This window comes from Neltuma alba, unplaced genomic scaffold (genome assembly GCF_004799145.2).
Source record: "Neltuma alba isolate B1F8T4 unplaced genomic scaffold, ASM479914v2 tig00012293_pilon, whole genome shotgun sequence".
In the NCBI taxonomy this organism is placed as follows: Eukaryota; Viridiplantae; Streptophyta; class Magnoliopsida; order Fabales; family Fabaceae; genus Neltuma; species Neltuma alba.
Window position 1 is genome coordinate 1 of NW_021636810.1, and position 25,012 is coordinate 25,012.

At 32.5% G+C, this 25,012-nt stretch overlaps 1 protein-coding gene across 1 annotated transcript; it reads left to right on the forward strand.

The window, feature by feature from the left end:
* The first annotated feature begins 2,726 nt into the window (after nt 1-2,726).
* Nucleotides 2,727-7,100, forward strand: LOC114725900 (chloroplast envelope quinone oxidoreductase homolog). Its single transcript, XM_028912466.1, has 5 exons — nt 2,727-2,894; nt 3,605-3,675; nt 4,264-4,405; nt 5,784-5,875; nt 6,281-7,100. Exons 1-5 carry the CDS (start codon nt 2,756-2,758, stop codon nt 6,968-6,970), a joined length of 1,134 nt encoding a protein of 377 aa, XP_028768299.1. The 5' UTR covers nt 2,727-2,755; the 3' UTR covers nt 6,971-7,100.
* Nucleotides 7,101-25,012: the final 17,912 nt, after the last annotated feature.

Here is a 25,012-nt window from a genome sequence, read left to right on the forward strand (position 1 = left end):
GGTTAACCTTGTTGCTTTTTTTTTTTTTTAAAGAAACAATTTAAAAGTTGTTTTAATGCAAAAAAATTGACATTATTTTCTTTTTATTTTTTTATTTTTAAGTTTTTATTTTAATTTTAATAAGAAACATTATCATTTTCACTCAATTTAAATATAGCTTTGTATTTTGTTAGATACTTTGATTCTAAATTTGATTTCTCATTTTTTTTTATTGTTTATCAATTTTATATTAATAAAATAATTATTAAAAATGAATTATATGTTTATATTTGCAAGTTTTGAGATTAATTTATTATTTAATTACATGAAAAATATTTTAAAAAAGAGAATTTAGTCTATAAAAATTTGTAATAATTTAACAAGAAAATATAATAAATAACCCTAAAAAATGTTAAAGGACAAATTAGGATGGGAAAATTTGAAAATCTCAAATCAGAGCATTTTAAAATTTTAAGATGGTGTGAAATGACAATATTGCCCTTGTACTCCCTTATGACTATTTTGTTTGGTTATTGATTACTCTATTTTTGTTATTGACTATTTTTGTTTTCAAAGTTTGGATGACTACTTTTGTATAGGCATTAACTACATAAGAGTAGTAAATAAAAAAAAAGTAGTCACTATATTTACAACAACATTGAATATATTTTTTGAATTTTTAAAGCAAAAGAAATTAATAAGAAAATTAGAGTAGTCATAATTAAATAAGAGTCGTCACCAAATTTTTTTAAAAAGTAATTAATAAGAAAATTAGAGTAGTCAGTAACTAAATAAGAGTCGTCACTGAATTTTTAAAAATAAAAGTAGTCAATTGTGCTATTAGAATAGTCAATAGCTAAACAAAAGTAAACACTGAATTTCTAGAAATAAATACAGTCAATAACTAAATAAGAGTAATTAATACTTAAGCAACAATAGTGATCAAAGTTAAGTTTTGTGATTGGTCATTGAAGTTCCGGTGACATGCTATTGGGGCTCTGGGGACTAGTAACCGGAGGGGTCATTGGTGCTAGGGCTTTGGCGACCTGTTGAGGTGCCAATCTTAAAAAAGGAAAAAAAAAAAAATTAATGAAGGGCATTTACATTATTTCACAAGATTTAAATATTTTAAAATAAAATAAAGGGTTTGATTTGCGATTTTGATATTTACCCACACTAATTTATCATTTAGCAATTTTCAGGATATTTTATTGTTTTTTTCTAATTAAATTTAAAATTTTAAAAATATATGTACAAAAAAAAAAGAACATGCGTGTTGACGGGTTATGCCCCAGCTCGTCTCGTGGCGACCTTGAGCTGGTTAAATGTCAGCCTATTAAGACCCACATGGGTTCAAACCCGTGACAGCTTGGTCTATCGTGTTACCAGCTCTATATGACACCATGATGTCAATTTGTCAAAAGAATTGTAAAGAAAATTTAGAAAAAACTATAAGTATATAATTAATTTGTTAGTGATTTTTCTTTACCAGCTAATTTGTTAGTGATTTAAGATAAAAGGAATTGAGAGTATATATATTTTGTTAGTGATTTAAGATAAAAAAAATTGTAAGTATATGATTATTTTGTTAATGATTTAAAATATTAAATTGATATTTATGAAAATTTAAAATATGACGCGTTGAATCTTGACCGTTTGAAATGCCCGTCCGATTTTTAACGTAGATGAAAATAGGGAGCTTAGGTTCGGCCATCACAAAAACAAAATCAAATGATATGCAACCTCAAATCTATTTAAGCTTCATTTTGCTCGTATCTATATCTGTCTTGCGTGATTTCTGGTTTCTCCCTCGCCAGTACTGCATTTCTCCCAATCAAAGAAACTGAAGATGGGATGGAGGAGATTTAGGAGGCTCACCTTAGTCCAAGGTCATCGTTGCATGGGGCATTGAGCTCTCTTCCTTCCTATTCTTCTTCTTCAAGGTCCATTGATTCTTCTCGTCTTCAAAATCGCTCCCTCACTTTGTTCTTTTCTATCTCAGATTCGGCTGATTCGCGAAAATGAGAGTGTGGAAGGCGGAGGTTGAGTTAATATAACTTACTAGACCATTTTGCCCTCCTCTTTTTTCTTGCTGAAAACTTCATTCCTCTATTTAATACTCTTTTAGCCCTTAATATATGATTTAATTGTTGAGTTGATTTTGATCCTAAATATAAGATATATTTATCATATTTATCATTTTTTTTTCTAAATTACCTCTATTGATACTCACTTAAGCATAATCAAGTAAAAGAGGGAGGAATGATATTAAAAAAGATGATTATGGTGTTTTAAGAAAATATGTCACATTTTTTATAATTGACTAACTTACCTAATTTTTTTAATTTAATTAAATTAGTTAAATATGTTTTGTATTAAACACTGGAGGTGTGTGTCAGTAAATAATTTCTAGAAATAATCCACAAACTCTAGAAGAATCTTTTCTCAATTAACTTCTTTAACGATAGAATTATTTTTTAAAATTTTTGGACTGAAAGTTCTCTTTTAGCTTTTTTTTTAAATATTTCAAAAAAAGGTTTTAATTTCAGAAAATAGTTTTAAAATTATATGTAACTCTGTTGATGAAATAAACTTCTCTTATTTCTTAAAATAATTATCTATAATTTTTTGTTGACTTTTTTAAGCCTTCAAACATTTTTAATAATTAAAGAAGCTTTTTGATGATTTCACATTAAAGCATAATTTCATTTTTAAGACCAATTGGTCGGAAATGTTCGTTTCTTACTAATTCCCCCTTCCCCCGGACTCAGTTTCCATGCTAAGCATCTCCACAACGATGGCAAGAGGCTCCACGCCGGTGTATGCCGCCGACATCCTGACGAAGAAATTGAGGGGTACAGCGCCGCCGATGTCGGAGCTTCTCTTCCTTGGCTCACTGGAGCGATATTCCATTGGTCATATTACTTTAAGAATCAGACCTTTTCATTTCTTTAATTTGTAGCATTTCTTCATAAACTATTCCTAACAAAGTATAAGAAAAGGATATTACAGCCCGGGTAACACCGTATCTGAATAAAGAGGCTCTGAAAGGTAGGAATCATTAAAGAGGAAGAGCAGCTTCGATGGGAAACTATTGAGTTTTCGCAGTTATTAAAAAATTCAATCTCATCATGTCGGACCTTTTTTTTTTTTTTTGGGAGTTGGATTGCTTGTATAGAATTGAAAATCATTAACTAAAGCAATAATTTAATAAGCCGAGCTGACAATCGCCAACAGCATCTATAATTTGGCGGATTGCAGTTCCTAAAAGTCAACTCTATCGGGTCTTCCTCAGTGGATATGGCCAGGAAGCTTATCTTTGAGAGTTGGATTGCTTGTATAGAATTGAAAATCATTAATTAAAGCAATAATTTAATAAGCCGAGCTGACAATCGCCAACAGCATCTATAATTTGGTGGATTGCAGTTCCTGAAAGTCAACTCTATCGGGTCTTCCTCAGTGGATATGGCCAGGAAGCTTATTTTTGAGAGTTGGATTGCTTGTATAGAATTCAAAATCATTAATTAAGGCAATAATTTAATAAGCCGAGCTGACAATTGCCAACAGCATCTATAATTTGGCGGATTGCAGTTCCTGAATGTTAACTCTATCGGGTCTTCCTCAGTGGATATGGCCAGGAAGCTTATGCATGCGATTCAGTACGATAACTGTGGCGGTGGTCCGGCTAGTTTGAAGGTTAATTTTTCTTTTCCTTTCTTTTTGACTTGGACTTCTGTGTCTGTGACTTGTACTGCTATATGATACTTTCATTTTGGGGAGTTTCTATTGTATCGCAGAGTTGAAAAGGTTTTCTGTGAATGAATCCAGGAGGCGGAAGGGGAGTGAGAGTAGTATGAGACCTGATTATTTTTGTGCATGTATTTTTGTTATCATATCTATTCATTTGCTTTCCACCAAAAAAAAAAAAAGAAAAGGAAAAAAAGAAAAGAAAAGAAAATCTATTTATTTGCTGAGAATTTTAACGCGACATTAAAGCCTTATGTGACCAATTAGTTTGGAATTTAATCTATCCGCCTCCCTACTGCCACTGAAAAAAAACTTCACTTTAATATATATTTAATCACAGGGTATGGTTGGAGTGTGCTTTGTTCATGATTCAAATACCAGATAATTTTTATTTGAGGGGGGTAGTTGGATAAATAAATTAAATCATTCTTGCATCTTAACTTTTGGCATGAAGTGGTCTCTCTCCTTTTTCCCTATTGCTTTCTCAATTTGAGTTTGCCTTAGAAGATTGCATTGTTATTTTATATTTGTGAGCAGCATGTTGAGGTTCCAGTTCCCACTCCGAAGAAAGATGAAGTTTTGCTGAAAGTGGAAGCCACTGGAGTGAACCCTATTGATTGGAAGATTCAGAAGGGCTTGCTTCGGCCCATATTCCCGGGAAAGCTTCCTCATATACCTGGTAAAATTAATTTTTTTTTAGTGCTCTTTGAAAAGTTCTAGAGCATTCTTTGTACTTAACTTTCAAAATATGTGATTGACTTATGTAGTTTGATCCTTACAATTCATGGTTTTATCTACATTTTCTTTCTGATATATGTTATGTCTCTCCACACACACGTGTGTGTGTGTGTGTGTCATATTTATTGAACTGAGGAGGACTTCAGAGTCCCTTATTTGACAGTGACTTACTATCCATGTTGAATAGGTAACCAATAGCTGCCAATTGTTTAAAATTTAGGCAATGGGCACCAGGCTCTCCAAAAGCACCAAACATGGTATCTGTTGCTTAATCAGGAAATTGGAATTGGTTATGATGCAGGAACTTCTTACTTCAGCATTTAAAATAATTTATCTATGGTCCTGTTCCAGGTCTCTGAACAAAATCTTCGAGGTTGGGATTAAGGACTAGGGGTTCTAGGTGATATTGAAGATTATTTGAACAAGTTTATTTTTTGTTTTCATACTTTTTTGGGATGCGTTCCAAAAGCAGCAGGTTCAGTTTGATCAGAAAGTCAGAGGAAAAGAGAGAGAGCAGAGGTTCAGGCGTGGAAGATTAGCTTAGGTACAACACATGTCTTTGCAGCTTGGGCTAATTTGAAACTAAACTCCGGATGCACTGATCTGGTTAAGGCCACTGTGATATAAGCCTGTCACTACTGGATTAAATAAAAGCCCTAATGAGTAATTGCTGGGATCGCTCAGTGGATCATACGAAGCATAGCTATGGAGATGGGCAAGTTGACATATCACTCGTACAATTCATAATATATAAGCATAAGCATAAAAGTTTTATTTAATGACCTGGTTTTTTGAAAAGACTGCATCATCTTCCTATATTCTATGTATCTTAATGTTTATTCTCAAAACATTCTACAACCTATAAAAGATGCTAATTTATAAAACTCAAACTATTCATATACAACAAAAAGAGCATATAGAAAGAACTTTGATGATCTCATCAAATTGGGGTTTCTAGTCACTATTTTTTCCCCCAAAAGCTTTTCTGTGTTTGAATTGTGTACTTGCAATGTTAGTGGAAAAAATATGTCAATTTCTTGTCATGCTTGTCCAACTCACCATTACGCCTGAAAATTGATGTCTTCGTGCATCATTGTGACAACTGTTCACGCATACCAAAGTAAAATACCCAGGAACTCTGGGTGACTACATGCTGTGCTTCATAGTTCTAATTATGCTTTGCTGGCGACAGTGGACTTATTCTACTTTGGATGTATAATTGATTTATTAATAGTGCGTTTTTATTTTGTATTCATGTCATACTGATAGTTCCTCTCTATTATGGCATAAGTGATGCTAAATTTCTTTGTTGGAAACAGGTACTGATATAGCAGGAGAGATAGTACAGGTTGGATCACAAGTCAAAGATTTCAAAGTTGGTGATAAAGTTGTTGCTAAACTTTCTCATGAGGTAATCTTCTTTCTAATCTCTTTGATATTCTGCTAGTTGTGGGTTAAAATTGTGAGCTTGCGTAGATATTTGACTGGTGACAAAAAAGAAAATGGATAGCAGATGGGTTTTTTCTGAGATAGATTTATTCTGCATGCTTTGGTCTGTAAACCGAGAAAGTTATAGGTAATAATTGTGCTTTATATCCAACATCCTTATGTGCTGATGCATTCATCTTACTCCCTTGAATGTGGGAGCATTTTGTGTCCATAATCTAGAAGAATATAAGATGGATTGTTTTCCTGAGTTTACAATCCGTGTAACAGTTTATAGTCTCCAAGCATACATCTTGTCCAATTTATTTTTCAGCGCATCCTAATTATGTACAATTTTTTCTTTGGTCTGTTTGTTCATGTTGAATGGCAGCATGGAGGTGGATTAGCTAACTTTGCTGTGTCTTCTGAGAGGTTAACAGTTGCCAGACCATCTGAGATCTCAGCTGCTGAAGGTTCGGCTTTACCTCTGCCTGGCCTCACGGCTCATCACGTCCTCACAGAGATTGCTGGAGTCAAGCTTGATGGAACTGGTGAACAAAAGAACATTTTAGTAACTGCAGCCTCAGGTGGTGTTGGTCACTTTGCAGTTCAACTAGCAAAGCTAGGGAACACACATGTAACGGCCACCTGTGGTGCTCGTAACATCGACTTTGTCAAGAGCTTAGGTGCTGATGAGATTCTTGACTATAGGACTCCAGAAGGGGCAGCTTTAAGGAGTCCATCTGGTCGAAAATACGATGCCGTGATACATTGTGCCACTGGAATTCCATGGTCAACCTTTGAGCCTCAATTGGCTGAACAGGGGAAGGTAGTAGATTTAACGCCTGGCATAAGTGCACTGATGACTTATGCTCTGAAGAAACTTACATTCTCTAAGAAGCAACTTGTACCATTCTTCTTCGTAACGGCCAAAAAACAGAACCTGAATTATCTGGTTCAGTTGGTTGAAGATGGGAGGCTTAGGATTGTCATTGACTCCCGTTTTCCTTTGAGCAAAGCCGAAGATGCTTGGGCTAGAAGTATTGATGGCCATGCCACTGGAAAAATCATTGTCGAGTGATAGAAAAAGATTGCTTGAACTGCTGGATGCTGCTATTTTTCTGTAAAAAGGTTTGTGTATGACCTTCGATGTTTGTATTTGTGTGTTAAGAAAAGTAAATAAATAAATGTTTGTGTTTTAAGGAGTTGAATTATGGAATTAGGCATATGATGCAACGTGATGGTTTCAAACCTTATTTCCTTCGAACTTCGGCTGGCCTGAATATTGTTAAAATGAGACTGGGTCAACCTTTTGAGACTGAGCTGTGATGGATTCAGACGGCTTGGAAATGTTTGGACTGAGGAAAATAGATGAGAAAAGAAGATATGAAACATGTTATTTTTCAATTGAAAACCTAAAAATAATTTTCCCCTTACCGTCTTCCTTTAAATATCTCTATTTTCCACCCTCCTTGACATAAACATAATTTACGATGACGATCTCATTTCAAATGTTTGGTAACGAATTCAGTTAAAATTTTTACTATATGGTCATTATTCGACCTGTAACATATTGACGGAAAATTGGAAATCGACGAGTAAGTTTAAGGGCAAGTGACAACTAATAAGATGGGGGAAGGACAGTTAGGGAGAATGTAGAAAATCTTAAAAATTTAAATATATTACCATAAAAAAGAACAATTAGAGTTCAGACTTTGTGAGCCTGGTTAGGCTTGAATATTCTTCTCAGTTGGTCCAATTACATCCACCTAAGCCCAGTGGGCTGTTATGCAAAAAAAAAAAAAGAGATGCCAAACTATGGAAAACTTGCCCCATTAATAGCCAAGACTAAATTAAAGGGTTAAGGTGCATCCAGTACTCCGAAATATTTTCTCAGGTGCAATCAGCACCCTAAAGTATTTTGTGATGCATCTAATATCTTGAAGTATTTTTTAGGGGCGTCTACCACCCTGAAGTATTTTTTTTTACCTGGGTGTTGGATGCACCAAAAAATATTTTTGGGTGCTGGATGCGGTTTTTATTTTTTCCTACTCAATATATACTTCATGATTCTAAATGAGGATAAAATTTGGAATTTAATTTTTATTTTCGAACAAGTTTAATACTTCAACCGCTTTTTCTTGATTTTAATGAAGTGGTTGAAGTGTTCGAAGTAATACGTCATTGTACATAGTCAAAAATAGTGAGATTTCAACTTTATTGCTCATATAAGACCCCAGAAGTTTTCATTACTAGCCAGAGTTGCCTATGACAAGTTTAGAGGATATAACCTAAACTTCGAAGGTTCGTTGAAAATGAAAAGAGAATAATTTCCCCCTCTGTTTTCAAACTTAATTAAACAATCATTATATTGCCCTCCAACAGCCACTACATTTAACACATAGAGGACCGTTCTTGGCCATTCAATACAAATGCTTTTTCTCTTCCTTCCTTTTGTTTGAATTTCCTTCAAGTCCAATGTTTATCACCGAGACCTATCCATTTTGCTTTCAATGCACCTGTAGAAAGATTCTATCCTTAAAATTTTATTTCTAGTAGTTTTTTCTGTTCTATACCACTCATGAAGTTATTAAAAAGGGTGCTTTTAACATTGGGTAAAGATTCAATTTTTTTTTTTGGACTGAAGGGTAAAGATTCAATTTTAACTTTGATCTTATTTTTCAAGTACAAACTTATTCCAGATCTTTTTAGTAATGCAATTTTATCCATGATCTTTTTGTAGTGGAATTTTATCCCTGATTTTTTTGTATAATTTTAATCCTGATCTTTGGGTGCAAAAATGTAAACTTGTATTCTAAAAAAAAGATTAGGGGTAAAGTTATACCCTTAAAATGATCAAGGGTAAAATTATACCTGAAAAAAAAGATCAGGGTTAAAATTATATTTTTATCCTTTAATATTTATTAATGACTAGCGTACATCCTTATCTCCCCGCTCGATGGGATCAAAGCAGGACAGGTTAGATGCTTAATGCCAATTATATATTATCATCTCTAACTAAATGACGAGTTTCTTGGGCTTTGAATTTAATTGAACTCAGCTTCTTTTCATTTCCTTTCCCCTTTCCTCGCTATTTCTTAGCACATGGTAGATCAAATTTTAAATACTTCAGATTTAATGCCTCATTATATAATTTCCCTATTTTTCTTTACTATAGCTTTGAATTGTATAGATCAATTTTTAGCCGAATAAATTTATTTAATAATTGTTTTACAATTTCATATTTCCGTAATACTTTTGTAAAATATTAACATCTGAATCATTTAAATTTGATCTAATGATCGTGATGAGAAATGAGGAGAAAGTTTAAAGGAAAAGAAATATGGAGAAGCCGTAAATTTAGCTTTTAGATGACATGAAAAAAGTGAGCTATTTTTCTTCTAAAACCTTGAAACATTTTAATACATATCTGTCCTTTTCTCTTCTTTTTGATTGTGTCAAAGGCAAGCCCTTTCAAACTGTAGGTACCATTCTAACGCCACATCAAGGCAAACAGTATAGCCCCACTAGGTGTGTGTGGTGTGTGTGTGTGTGTGTGTGTGTGTGTGTGTGTTTTGTCACCAAGCATATATATATATATATATATATATAAATTACGATGAAGGTAATGATCATACATATAACTTTAGGGATATTAATTAGGATGCGGGTGCGCAAGAAATATCATGATAACAGAGACTTTAACACAAGATTAGGGGCGCAAAAAGTAGAATTCAATTAAGATATTCAATTTGATTGATATGAGCTGTGTTTAGATGGTTTGTTTATCATTTTGTTGGTTGGGTCCATATCCTTAAGTGGCGATGCGAATGATTAAGATGAAGACTAGTCCCTTTTCTGCACTCTAAGGGGGGCAAACTCTTATTTGTGATCTCTACAGGCAACTTTTAACTTTTATACCTTTAATTTGATTTATTATTTTTGATATTAAATTAAAAGATGGTATTGTTTTGACTCCTACAATTTTACTCATTTAAATTTGATTTTTTATTGTCTAAAATTAGATGAATAACTCTTTATAATTTATGAACTTTTAATTTAATCTTCTAGCATTAAGATTATGATAACACGCACGAAATGTACAGCCGAGTTATTAAGTAGAGGGATTAGTCTTTTTTTATTTTTGGGAAAATTAGTCATGTGGTCCTTAAAGTTTTGACTTAAATATAACTCAGTTTCTGAAATTTGAGTAGATACAATTTAGTTTCTGAATATTTGATTTGTTTGAAACTTAGTCTCTAATTTTTCTGTCATTTATAATTTTGTCTTTATCATCCGTAATTAATCATGCATGAGTCAGCACAAAATCATCTTATGTGGCTTCCAACTTAGCTCCCACGTGGATTTTACATAAAATAAGTGATGAAATTATAAGAATAAAAAATATATTATTTCTTCTTTTCCCCTTGTTTGGTGAACAAAAATACATGGTCTTTCTAATACTACATTATGCATGGGAAAGGAGAAGAAATATCAAGTGAGATAGTTGTCAAATTAACTAAATTATCAATATATCAGAAAATAATGCTCTGAAAGCCACTACATCCCAAAATGGCCAACTATTGGCTCCTCTCTCATTTTATCGTTCACAAGCTGGCACCACACAAGATATCAATAAATGCATGTGCCTCTAACTACGGATAAGCTAATAGTAAACCCTCATCCATTTTTTCGAGTTTTGGACTCATCCCATTTATATATCCTTCTCATCTTCATATCAAAATTCAAACTTCCTACGCCAGATATGTTCCACTTTTAAATCTATCACATACCACAGAACTGCTCATTCACAACCCATCCATTCACATACTTCAAGTTTCAATGTTTTCCTCTGCCCATGTCATATATCACTTTTATTATATCCTTGCAACTATTTTACATAGCACTCAATCCATCACACCTGCATTTCATTCTTCATTAGATACTCTAAACGATACAACTTTTGTAACACTTTAACTTTAGACTATATAAGGAGTCAAAACAAGTTAATTGGAAGCACATTATATGACATTAGGCTTGGAAAAACAATACTTTGAAAAAGTTATTCTCAGGTTACTATTCACTTGGTAATTTTAAAAATTTTGCCAACTTTGAAAATTCACAACTAATTCTAGAAAAATTGAAATGAGGTAGTTCCAAGTTCTATTTGAAGCTCTTCTAGTTATCTACATAGTAACAATAGTCACTAGTCCATTATTCATTCCATTTAGGCCCCTTTTTTGCTTAGAAAAATCACTGTTTATTTGATCAATTTTAATTTTTCAACTTTTTACTATAATCTCAAAAATTCATAACTTTTCACATACAATTCCAAATTTGATGATTTACCCCTCTATTTGAAGCTTATATGAACTTTAAGTTCACCAAATTTCATGGTCAAATTCCACCATTTTTCTAGAAAACTCACAGGTCAAAAATTAGGGTTTTATAGGCAATTAAACCTCTTTTTAAGTACCTAACTTATGAAGTGAGATTCTTAGCTTCCATAATCAATCAAACCATTCAAACCAGCAATTAAGAACCACTATAATATCTCCCAAGGGTTGGGAGCATCATCCATACAAACATTTATCATATTGTTTACAAAAATCCATGACTTTATAGTTACATAACAGGTGAAATGCATAATATTTCAAACATAATTGTTCAAGTGTCCACATTCTTTCCCTTGTCCCTTAATGTGCCAACCCCTATTAATCAACTTCACATAGAGGGGGTGAGGTTTCAAAAAAATCTTAGTAGCAAAGAACATCAATCAGAGTATCAAAATGCAAGGTTACTTTATGCTATATGCAAGCATTAAACTAATGCATCATCATGCTTTTAACATGCCATTAATATGTCATAGAAAGGGAGTACATAACATATCATTCAACAATACAACTATACATATTTTCCAAGGCATCAATGCAAGGAGTTGAACACATTTCATCATTTATAACTTAACCACATCATGGCACATATACATAACAAAAATAACCAATGCAATTCAATAATAAAATTGTAAGTTCTTGCTACCTCTTTGTAAACTTGATTCCTTGATTCCTTGCTCTTGTTCTTCAACCCTCCCTTGGTCAATGCCAATTCCTATCAAGAAAACAACAATAGCATTCCAATCAACTCAAACAATTTCATTAAATACTTAACCTAAAACCCTAGCCCTTTAACCTTTATTTTAGGACTTCATTATTATCTTCTTTAACTTAACTCCCACATGCTTTTCTTACATGATTTTTCATGTATAATTGATATATGAACTTAGATTTATCGAATTTATTTTCTTCCCCTATAACTAAGCTTACTCAAGAGGTATGCACTTGGAATTTAGAAAATTCCATTTTCAATTTTAATACTTCCAAATACATGTTTTTTAGACATCCCTACACAATTTCACTAGCTCCAAGAAGTAGGTCTAGCTAAAACATAACCTTAGGTTCCACAAATTGAAATTCTTCCAAAAACAAAGTTTAAACACCATTTTCTAACCATTTTCTACCCTCTAATCCATATACAAGTTTCAAATCATCAATATCTCATCATGAACCAAATTGAACAGCACCAAAACCCTGGGGCTTATAACTTTTAACTTCTATCAAAATTATATTTAAAACCATCAAACCATAAAACATCATAACCTACAAGAAAATCCAAGCTTTTACCTTGGTTTAGCACTTGCTTTAACCCAGGTTTTGCTTGATCTTCTCTTCCTCCTTCTCTCTCACTTGGTTGACTTTTTTTTTTTCTCCTTCTTGCTCTTTGGAGTTGGCCAAAAACTGGCCAAAAAAAAGAGGACAGGATATATGTAAACTTGACTCAAAAATTTACTATGTGATAACTTTTTCAAGTTACCATTTAACCCTCCTAACACTTGGCACCATCTTGTTCATAATCCCTTGTGATTTTCCACATAAACCTCATTAGGTGTCCTCCTTATTCAATGAAAATTTCATCTCAAGGGACATTTCATGTGCCACCTATTACACAAGTGGAAAAATAACAATTTTTTATTAAATAATTATATTCTTTCAAACTTAACGTTTAACAAAGTGTATTCTTCCATTTAGGTCCTCCCCTTCATTTTTGGTGCCATTTCAAGTAGAAAAACTGAAAAAAATTTTGTCCCACCAAGTTTATGATTATTACACTATATAATTTCACAATATCAGTTAAATTTTTTTTAGATCTTGTTAAATCAATACTTCCAAAAATTTATTTCTTTATGACAATAGCTTTATTTTGATGAGAAGAGGTTTTTATAATTTTTTCTTATTTAATTTTGACTTAAAACTCCTTCAATTTTTTTTTTGAAATCAACTTTTTACCTATATAATTTAGCTTTAAATATTTTAAAGCTAATCTCCAAATCTTCAAAAGCTAGAAATAATTTTAAAATTCATAAGAAATCTCAAATAATTTTTCTCATTTTTTCATAAATTATGGAGGTCTCTACATATTTTAAATAATTTATTTTGTCCAATTTTCCCTTAATCAGCCAAAATTCCATCAAATCACAAAAAATTTCAAAAAAAAAAAAATTTTATGTTGTTTTTCATCTTTCGGGCCTGAAACACTATTCTACACCCTTTATTCTATTTTTCATAAGTTTTTGAGAATTTTTATAATTTTTGGCCATAATTTCCAATTTTGCCCTTGAACGAAATTTTTCAAAATGACGATCAAGTTGTTTCTTGGGTTTCAGTCTAAAAGTTGCTCTGTCTACATTTTTACTACACTGCATGGCCTTCATTCAATCCTAAATTTCTTATTTTTCATGTTAGAATTAATAGGATATGACAACTTTATTCTTGCAAGTGCCATAGGGTAACCACTTTTTTCCTTACTTATTAGTAACAAATGACCTCTTCATTTCTCATTATTAGTGGTTGAGACCATTAGTGAATATTATTTCCTTTGATTTGTCATCCCCACCATACTATATACATGCCTATGTTCCTTTATTTCCAAATATACATTTCTCACATCATCTATCCTTACAGTGGTAGCTCTTGCCAACAGTTTTTCTCGATGACCTTATGTATGGTGTATGTTGTAGTAGAGTCACTGTGAAGGTCAACCATATCTTTCTTAGAAAAACTATTCATATATCAAAACTGTGATATTGCCTAATGAATGAAGTTTTTTGATTGATATTGTCCTATTTGACAATAAATTTTTTTCTCTTTATTGCATTCATACCTTTAAATTTATTTTTCTTCTTTATTTCATAAATCAATAGTCTATTCCTCTTATAAGGGACACATAACACTAAAAACTAATGAAATCATCAAATGCTTGTATTGGAGACCCATCATAGGTTGTTCTTATAACATTATAAGCGTGGTTATAAGGAAGGTAGGGAAGAGTTTATCATAAATATCACTTAAAGTTCATTCTGTCCTCAATCATACATGAGTGTGATGATATTTTGCTGAAATATTATTTGAAATTGAAGCTAACATATGATATTTCATGGGGTCTTATTAATGATCGCTAGTTTGTAGGTGACACACTTTTCCTTCTTTGATACATGTTGCCTTAATCTCCTTATATGTTACTATCTCCTTATCCCAATATTATATTTCCCTTATTCCATGTATGTTTTAGGGGTATGTGACTTTCTAAAATATGTTTAATTTATTTGTACGAATAATTCAATAATTTCATGGGTTATTATGTGAAGGAGTTTTGTTCTCATCCTTGAGATGCGCTAAGAAAAAGTTATTAGTACTTAGTCTACTTTTATATTTCATCTTCAACTTTTAATTAGTAAAGATACAACCCTATTTAAAAATGCCTTTTTTCACTACTTACCAGGACAAAAGCCATTGTCACGTGCTTCTTGCATGGGAATGGGGTAGAGAACGTAATGAAAAAGTGTAGGGCCCTAGAGTCTAAGTGGAGTATCTTCATAGTAGTTTCCTTTTATAAAATGGTTGATTTGTTTTACTTCAAATAACTTCCTTCAATGGCTTTTCAGGCCTTATTTTTATTACCATTCCAAGTAATTTGCCATTAACTTACATATGCCTAACTATAACTTTATACCCTAATGCTACAAAGGTGTTGTTTGATCCCCATTTCTTTTAAGTATAGATGTTGAAGGAGGAGCAATTGGTAAGGTCATAACCTTGATTTCCAATACCTTCTTCTTTTTTGTCCTTTCTTTTATTTTTTGTTGGTTTTCTATGTTGACTCATTATCTATGTTTACCCACTATTCCCAACTATCTAATTGCATTTGTCATTCAGAAAGCTATTTTGTTGAGTAAGGAATTGAATCTCCCGCAGGTCATTGTTGAATTTGATAATATTAATTTAATTGACTGTATTACTTGTTCTACCTTCTCCAGATGTGAGTAGGCGGGATGACATTTGCTTAAGGATACTTTGGAGTTAATAGCTTCTCAATCGGATCTTTACTTTTCATTCTTCTTACGTGAGAGGGATGTTGTTGTTGACTTTCTAATGGTCTCGGTTTACAGGAAGGTGTGCCCTTTAGGGTGGGTTCAAACACCATCACCTTCATTGGTGTTCTCCTTGTTAGTGACAAGATTAAGTCAAGAAGGTGCACTTTGATGGCTCCTACTAAGCTTTCCACTGAAGCTATGAGGGCTCATGAAGGTGTTAGATAATTTGTTTTAGTTTTACAACTCTTTTTTTAGCTTTGCTTTGTTAGCTTATTTCTTTTCCTCTTTGTTTGTGTGCTAGACTTGCATTACTTTTTGCTACTTTTATCAATAGAATGATGTATTTTCAAGGTAGGGGAAAAAAAACTAATTGCATTTGTCATTTATAGTATAAGAGGTGATATTCTCTCCAAGTATCTTTGTAATTAGTTATGAGCCTTATATGAAATATAAGTTAATGAGGTTCCTTACTTTTAATCAATTTAAAAATATTAATTTTCAAGTTATGAAATATTTCACAATATTATGAGTCATAAACTTAAAGTAAGATCTAAAGTTACAAATTCCCTTTCATACAATTAGTGTGTTAAAGTTTTGACATGTACTATAACACCTTATCTTTGTGCTTAATAGCACATCAAACAGAATCATTTGGAATCACATTTGTTGGCCACAAGACTACAAAATCATGTTTTCAATAATTTTGTCCTCAGGTTACTATTCACAGCAACCCTTAAAATTTTGGTCAACTTAAAAAAATCATAACTAATTATAAAAAAAATTGAAACATAGTGGTTTCAAGTTACATTTGAAGCTCTATTAATTATTTGTGTGGGAAAAGTACTCATTGGTCTTATTGCCTCACCATTCGGTTCCAGTTTGAAGTCAAAGTGATACTGTTTATTTAGTTATTTTCTAATTTTCTAGAATTTATGCCTAACCTTGGATAAGCATAACTTTTTGTACAAAACTCCAATTTTAACCAATTACTACTCATTTGAAAGCTTAAAATGAGATCTACTACCCTGCCAAAATTCATGATCAAACTCCACCATTTGCCTAGATTCATATGGTGACCAAATTAGGCCCTTATTAGGCAATTTTTATCCCCTTATTATGCCATTTCTTAGGGATGCTTGCTTTTCTCAAATCATATAATCATAACTCAAACATAATGACATATAAACACAACTTAACCATGGCTTGTATCACTACAGAGCCATTAAGTCATTCATATGTAGCTATTCACAATATACAAAACAAGTCTCAAGTATATAATTCATCATTGTTCAAAATAGTCCCCATGCTAACTCCATTTTCTTTCCTTACCACTTGATAAGTCAATCCCTAAATATTGTAATTTAAATATGGAAGGTTGAGATTTCATAAAAATCTCAATAGCAATAAACCACAATAAAATGTCAACAATGCAATACACATCATGCTATATATCAATGCATATCTCATGCATATTATTTCATCGTCATGCCATAGAAAGGGAGCATCCATGATACTATTCCACTTCACAACTCAACTATGCATATTACCAACGCATCAAATGCAAGAAGTTTCACACATCATAGTTTCACACATCATAACACATCCAGCTCAACTACCTTATGGCATAACATAAATAGCAAACAACACACAAAGTAAGTTAACATTGTAACATCCAGACTTTTGGGCCTGGAAGCATCAAAAGTAACCTGAATTGGATAGGGTACTAGACCCTTTTTGAGTAAAAGTCCCAAAGATGAGAAAGAAAGTCAAAGCAGTTTCAGGGACTAAACTGCAAAGTAAAAGTTTTTCAGGGGCTTCAGTATAATCAAGGTTAGAGACTCCAGTAAAGTCTCGAAGGCCTAGAGAGAGAAAAGAGACTAGATATAGGCCAAAGGTTAAGTTAGAAGCTTCAAAGAGAGGATTATATGAAGTTAAGTCCAAGCAGGGACTAAACTGTAAATTCAAAAAGTTATAACCAACAAAGGCAAAAATGAAAGAGTGTACAAAAAATTCCAAGAAAATTCCGAAAAATGGGAAATAATATTCTAAGACTCTTCTATGAAGAGAAAAGATGAAAATACCCCTGAGATAGCTTAAATGGAATTTATGAGGTTATGGCCAGTAAAAAGTACACTGTTTGAGGTAATTATTTAAAATAGCAAGAGACCTAAAAAATGTACGTAAAAATGAGGATTAATTGGTTGAAAGGTTATACTAATTTATTAAATTAGTTTCGCAACCAAAAGGCCAGTGGAATGGTTTTAATAAATTAAAGAGCCGATTATGCGAATAAAAAGGTATTTTAGTAAACAATTTTTATACAAGGCTTAAAGGAAGTGTTATGGCCTGAGAAAATTCATAGATATTCTCTAGAATTAAAAAAAATTTATGGAGTAGACAGATAAATTTTTTGAACCCCAGAAGGCCATAAAGAAAGTCGGAGAAATGTGGGCCAAGTAAAATAAGAGGAAATTTAAGGCCTAAGTTTAGATCCGACGATTGTGATATAATCTTCCTTCTCCTCCACCTCTTTAGTGACACGTGGCCTCTTCTAGAAGCATGATGCAAGGATGATGTAATAAGGTGATGCAATGAGGATGCAAAAGTCCACTTGAACTTCCAAGATTGCCCTTACTCCTTCTAGCTACCAAGGGCATTTTGGTCCATTCAAGCCAAAGTTTTGGCTATAAATAGCCACCTTCCCCCTCTTGCAAGATCAATATTTCGGCCACCTTGGGGAAACTCTTGCCGTTTGGATTCTTGAAGAGCAACCAAGAGAAAGCTACCTCCTTTGATCAACCAAGCTTAGATCCGAGGTTAGTAGGTTGTTTTATATTGTTCCTTGCCTTGATTTCTTAGTTTATACGGTTGAAAAGTATGGGTCCCCTTAGGGTTTGGTGCTGGCCGAAATGTATGATGTTAGGGGGAGGAAGTTTTGATGTTAGATCTAGCTAGAACACATGGATTAAAGGTTATATCAAGTGGATCTATGTGGAAATTGGAAGAATTACATGCTGATTTGATACCTATTTCGAATTAGTTAGATTCTGAAATTTTGTATGCTTAAATTACATTCTATGAGCTTTAAATCCATGGGTAGAACACTCCATTTGGATATGTGTACGATTTATGGTGTTTTTTCAAAGTTAGAGATTGAAATCTGGAAACAGTGTTGAACTTTTAGAAGAGTGTCGAGTTCCATACAATTACGGTGCTGTTCAGCATAGAATTAGTACTTGAAACTATTTTTCCTTCAAATTTAACTTAAGGAGCTTTCAGTGGGACTTGGAAGAACTCAATTTTGATTTTTCTAGAATTAATTATGAATTTTCAAAATTGAGCAAAAAATTCTGGAGATTCTGCGTGAACAGTACCCGCGAACCAAAATTTCCAGATTTGATCTTCTTGAATCTAAGGCCATCTAAAGTGGTCCTAATTGACAAGAAATGGATCATAAGGATGAGAAATGATGAGATTTATATTAGAAAAGCTAGAAAGAAAACCCTAAGACTAAGAGAAAGGGTTGAGGTTCAAGAGAGCTAGCTTTGAATTTTATGTAATCCAATGGTCCTAATGGATTGTGTGATCATTATGGTTATGTTTAGGACCTTTGGAACATCCAAGAGAATGTTTGGTGATGTTGACCGAATGCCCACATGGTTGGAAAGTCAAGGGAGTCAAAGGAAAAGTAAGAGGAAAGCTTGAGGTGTAAGGTAGTGAACTTACCCTTTATGTGCTTGACATGGTATGCTCATGTGTTGGTTTGTATTTGTTGTTTGAATGATGTTGTGACATGATGATTGTTGCTGGAAATGCTGTTTTTAATATGTTCCCATGGCCATGCATTTTTATACCAAGCATAAAGCATGATGGCATGTCACTAGTTAACTTAAGTTTATGAAAAACTACATACCATACACTAGCATTCCTCTTGTGCATGTATGTGGTAATGTTTGCTACTAAGATTCCCCCGAATCTCACCCCTTCGTAAACAACCATTTAGGTCAATCAATAATAGGCACTAATGGCATGAGAAGCAAGGAGAAGAAGTGGAGAATTATTGATGCTAATGATTGATACTAATATTCAATGTATAATTCTCCTATGTTATAATTATGTTGTAAATGCCATTTACTTAATTATAAAGCTTATGGCATGTATAGGAATGTATGAGCATGAATGGAAAAAAGTAAGCCCATGTTAGGTATGCCAAAGAAATAAAAGGAATTAAAGTAAAGAGATGTTAAGGGATAAAACGTAAGTCATGGAGTAGTTAGTTTCAAGCTTCATTTTGACCTATCATATGAATGAGTTAAGCTACGAAATTTGGTATACTTATAGTGTACATCCCAAGCTTTAAAATTAGTGGTGAATCACCTCATTTGGATATGTATACAAAGAGATATGAATTTTCAAAGTTAAGGTGGAGAATCTGGAAAGTCCAGATTTTACCAAACGAATAGTAATCTTAATCCAATAAACTGTACGTTTTTAGTGAGGGTGAGTTCAGTTGAATATTTTTCCCTTAAAGAGCATTGAAAGAGCTTTTTGTAGAATTTCGGAACACCTCCATACGATTGTTTTAGAATTAGTTATGATTTTTCAAAGTTAGACATGTAATCTGTAAACTGGACAGTGAACAGTAATTTTCCAAAAATTAACATCCAAATTGAAAATTTTAAGTGTAAGACCATCCAACATAGTCTGGAATGGTTCTAAATGAATGCTAAGGTACTATATAAGTAAGGTATGACAAACATCAAGTTATAGGTTCTTGCTACCTCTTTGAAGTCTTAGCTCTTGCCTTCCATCCTTGTTCTTGGAGTTCTCTCCTTGACAATACCAAATGCCTATCAAACATTTAGTAAGGCATTCTCAATCACAATCCCAATCAACATATTCATATCTAATCCTCTTTAACTTCACATTAACTTCTAACTTTTGAGCTTGGTTTTTAATCTCTCTAAATTTAATTCCACATACTATTTCCCCATAATTTTGCATTTAGAATTCATTTCCAAGTAAAATTAAACAAAATCCAACTCCTTCCCCTTCAACTCAACTTGGCAGAACACTATAGGATTTTAGGACAAAAATTCTATTTTCAATTATAATGCTTCTAAACTTAGTTTCTCAACTTTACCCCACACATTTTTTTCATTCTAAATTCATTGGAAGCAACAAAATCATTAAAATCCAGCCCTAACTCAAACCCTAAGTTTGGTTGAAATTCACACAAGTTAGAGGAAGTTGGATTTCTTGCAAAGTCAACACAAAACTGATTGATTCTAGCTCTTTTCTACCTCTTAAGCTTTATTCTATCATCAATTTCATCTTCCTTTAAACTTATAAATTGTACAGAATCATATCGTAGGGTTTCAAGCATCCAAAATCCATTACAAAGCTCAACAACACAAAGAGTAACATATACTACATCAAAATCTACAATCTTACCCTGTGTTGGAGCTTGATCTTGGTTGGTTTCCTTTACTCTTTCTCTTCTTCTTCTTCCTCTTCAATTTTGGTCTCCTCTGCCCCTCTTTCTCTCTTAGCTAAAAGGTTATGCAAATGGGAGGGGAGGGGGTATTTATAAAAATTTGCTTAAAGCTTAGCCCTTAATCTTATATGTGTGTGGCTTGATCTTGGCCATTTATTTGATCTCTTTGCCATCTGTCTCTTACCTTCTTGATTCTTGCCACTTAACCCTCTTAGATGTCCTCTTCATTCAATATAAGTGCCACCTCAAGGGACACATAATCCTACATGTGATCATAAGTAATATTTTATTACATAATTCTATTTCTTCCAACTATGCTTCTTAACAATTTGTATTATTCCATCCATGTCCCTTCATCAACTTTGCATGAAAATAGGGAGGAAAATAAAAGAAAATTTGTGATAATCATACCCTTGGCCATTCCTTCACCTATTTTCTGATTTTAAACCGTATCGGGTACTTTTTCAGATTCTAACTTACCTGATAACCTTAGGACATGTTCTAGCATCCTTTTTTCATCACAATTAACCTCACATGGTATTATATAACATGCCTAAGGAGGGAGTGATGTTCTTCCATTGTTCTTCCATTAAAACATTTAATAATATTTATTTCGAAGTGAACTTGACTGAATTCTCTCTATCAGTCCATAACTCCAAGAATCTATATCTAGTTTTTGCACCATGAGAAATTTTTCTAATTTTTCTTAAGTCAAAAATCAACCTCTAGAATGTTTATTTTGACTTTTTTTGGATAGTGTATAAATAGGCTTTAAATTTTGTTAAAGCCAACCTCTTTGTTTTCTAAGGACGCAATCATTTTTAAAACCTATGATAATTTCTCAAGTATGTTTTGCTATTTTTCTCTAATTATCTGAGACCGTTTTGTATTTTAAATAATTCAATTTTGACTGATATTCATAATTAGCCAAAACCCTCGCAACTATCAATTTTCTCCAGGGGTATTTTCGTTATTTTTAACCCCATACGGGCTTCAGAACCTTATTTTCCATTTGTTTTAAAAAATTTTGGAATTCTTGAACGTACTTTCCATCACTGCCCTTTCTGACCCAAAACTTTTTAAATTTATGATTATATTCCTACTCAGGTTTAACCTTAGGAATCTTCTTATTGAGATTCCCAACAAAACCTTTAGCCCTTAATTATCTCCAATTCTTATATTCAAGTCTTTCAGACTCCATCTATGTCTCTAACTTGTATTTCTTGTGGTTTTAGAAAATTCTTACTTTGCAGTTTAGTCCCTGGGAATCCTTTCCTCATTCCAGGAAACTTCTAGAATTCCTGTCAAAAGGAGTCGAATAGCCTTCTTGTCTTAGACCATTTTTTGAACTTTAGAGCCCAAAATTCGGGATGTTACATCTACAAGTTGTTTTAACATTGGCAATATCTCATTGATCCATGCCTCAGTGTCATATAATTAGTATGTCATATAGTACTCTTCTAGCAAGCATATGGACCTTATATGTTAATGAGGTCCCTCATTTTTAATCAATTACTAAATTTTATATTTTCTTTAATTAGCTATGCCAAAATATTGGAAGTCATGAACTTCAAATTAAATATAAACTTTCAGATTTCCCTTCATGAAAATGGTTTTCTTTTTCTTTTAAGTTTTCACATGTCCATATACTGTTTTGAAAAGAATTATAAAGTTTTTTTTCACTTCTCGCTAATTTAATGCAGTTTTCCTATTGGTGAACCAATTTCCTATTACCCTGCAATAAAACCAACAACAATACACATTTATATTAGTATAAATTGACACTAATTTCAAGCAAATAACAACCCTTGGAAAGGAGGAAGGAAAATAAGTATTTGTAACATTGTGCCATTTAACATATCAATATTTTAAAACTGGACCAGATGTTGAACTAGAGAGGCTAGCGAGTCACAATTCAAACAATTGAATTGTTTAGACTGTTTGGTCAGACTGGTTAGATAATAATTAAACAAAAAATAATATTGTATACATATAAAATAATATAAAAAGTAAATATAAAATTATTAGATATATATAATTTAATTAATATTAATAAACACATTTACAACGATAATTTTAAATATACACAAGAAACATTTTATTTTAGTATGATATATTAATGTGTTTTCATTTAAAAAATTTATAATAAATATTTTAAAAAATTATTAAATTGCATCTTAATTTCCATGACAAATATAATACATTAGGCAAAATCATTTCATAAATATCAGAATAACTTTTTAAATAAAAAATTACTTTACAAAGCTCTCTAAAAATTAAAGAGTGAAGATGCAAATATACCTGTGAACTTATACCAAATGTGTGTCTGGCACTATAAAAAAAACCTTGGGTGTAAACACACACATGATGATTTCAAAAAGGTGCAAAAAGGCCATGACCGTTAATTGTTGTAACGTTGACCATTTGTTTGACTGAAGGTACTGACGTGGATGCTGACATGGCTTAGATAGGGTGATAAAAAGAAAAGTGAAGGTGCAAATATACCTATGAACTTTTGTCAAATGTGCACCTGACACCATACACAAACCTATGGTGTAAAAATACCTACTATCATTCCAAAAAACCCTAAGATGCTATAGTTGTTTAATTCATTAAAAATGATTGTCTAACTTAAACTTTTGACCAAACAAGGTGACATAGACGTTAAGTTAGTGTTTCAGTCTTCCTCCATCAAGTGTAAGCCCCTCCTCTTTACAAACTAGAGGAGACGTGACAAGAGCAATTGAGAGAGAGCAGCGTTACTCTTCTTAGAAAAAGAGACACTTTGACAGATGAAATGAAGGAGTAAGTTTTATGAAGAGTTTCAGCTTGTTTCTCTTCAATGAAAGTGCAACAGTGAGGAGAGAACATCATTGGGATTAGAAGGGGACTGAAACGCGATCATTTAAAAGAAGGAGCAAGTTGCACTTGAAGAAGGGAGACTGAAACACTAGCTTAGGATCCATGTGACCTTTTTTAGTCAAAAGTGTGAATTAGAAAGTCATCTTTGATGAATTAAACAATTATAGCATTTTAGGGTTGTTTTGAAATGATCGTAGGTATTTTTTGCAGCTAATGTTTGTTTATGGTGTCAGGCGCATATTTGGGACAAGTTCATAGGTATATTTGCACCCTCACTCTTTTTTATCAAACCCTATAAGCCATATCAGCACCTTCGGTCAAACAAACGGTCAACGTTACAACAATTAACGGTCGTGGCATTTTTGCCACTTTTTAAAATCATCATGGGTATTTTTGTACCCAAGGTTTGTTTATGATGCCAGACGCACATTTGGCATAAGTACATAGGTATATTTACACCTTAATCCAAAATTAAAATACATTACAGTTAAACAGGTGAATTTTCAAGAGAAACATGATATGTGTATAAATAACAATATCAGCATAGTTATTAATTTAAAATTTCAATTTTAAAAAAAATTGTACTCCATTATTTTTAATCTTATTTATAATATATTATTTTTATCTTATCAAACAAAATCCATCCCAATTTCCTATTCTCACGGAGTATTTGCCATTTACCATTTACTCATTACAATAATTTATTTGAAATTTGAATAAGCAAAAATGTGTTATCTAGCTTTAGCCTTAGCCTATCACGTGGCCTTTGACAATGATTTAGCTAACATTAAATTCTTTCTTAGTTCTCACACCCTTTTAATCTATATGTTTTAGGTCTAGGAAGTGAAACACCCTTACCCTTCCTCTTTCTTTTTCTTTGTCATCAATCTCTTCAATTTTCTTGTGCTTTATTTGATGACAACTTTTTCAAAAATATACTAGACAACAAATGGACAAGAAAAGGTAGGAGGAGCTGGAGAAAGACACAATGAAAAGGCAAACTACACACACCAAATTGACGGTGAACCCTAATTCATCTTCTTTAATATTTTTTTTTCTATTTTCTACACCCATTTCCCTCGCAACTAGTTCAGCTGTCTATTTATTACCTAACCGTTCAGGATCTCAAGTCAAAAGTGAGTTCTTACTCAAAAATGGCTTTTTACTAGTTCAAGTACGGCTTAACATTGAAGGCGACTTTTACCATAAAAATGAGCCATTGCCAAGTTGAACCGACAGTCTAGTGTAATATCCTAAATTTTATTATAGGATTTATGAAAAAAATTGTTAGCCAAAAAAAAAGAAGAAAAAAAATAAAAAAAAAATTTTATTATTAT

Bases quoted from the DNA above. Each gene is read 5' to 3' on its own strand.
- LOC114725900 (XM_028912466.1), top strand. From the start codon at position 2,756: ATGCTAAGCATCTCCACAACGATGGCAAGAGGCTCCACGCCGGTGTAT. The intron at 2,895-3,604 runs GTCATATTACTT...GGTCTTCCTCAG, and splicing joins ACTGGAGCGATATTCCATTG to TGGATATGGCCAGGAAGCTT. The intron at 4,406-5,783 runs GTAAAATTAATT...TGTTGGAAACAG, and splicing joins AAAGCTTCCTCATATACCTG to GTACTGATATAGCAGGAGAG.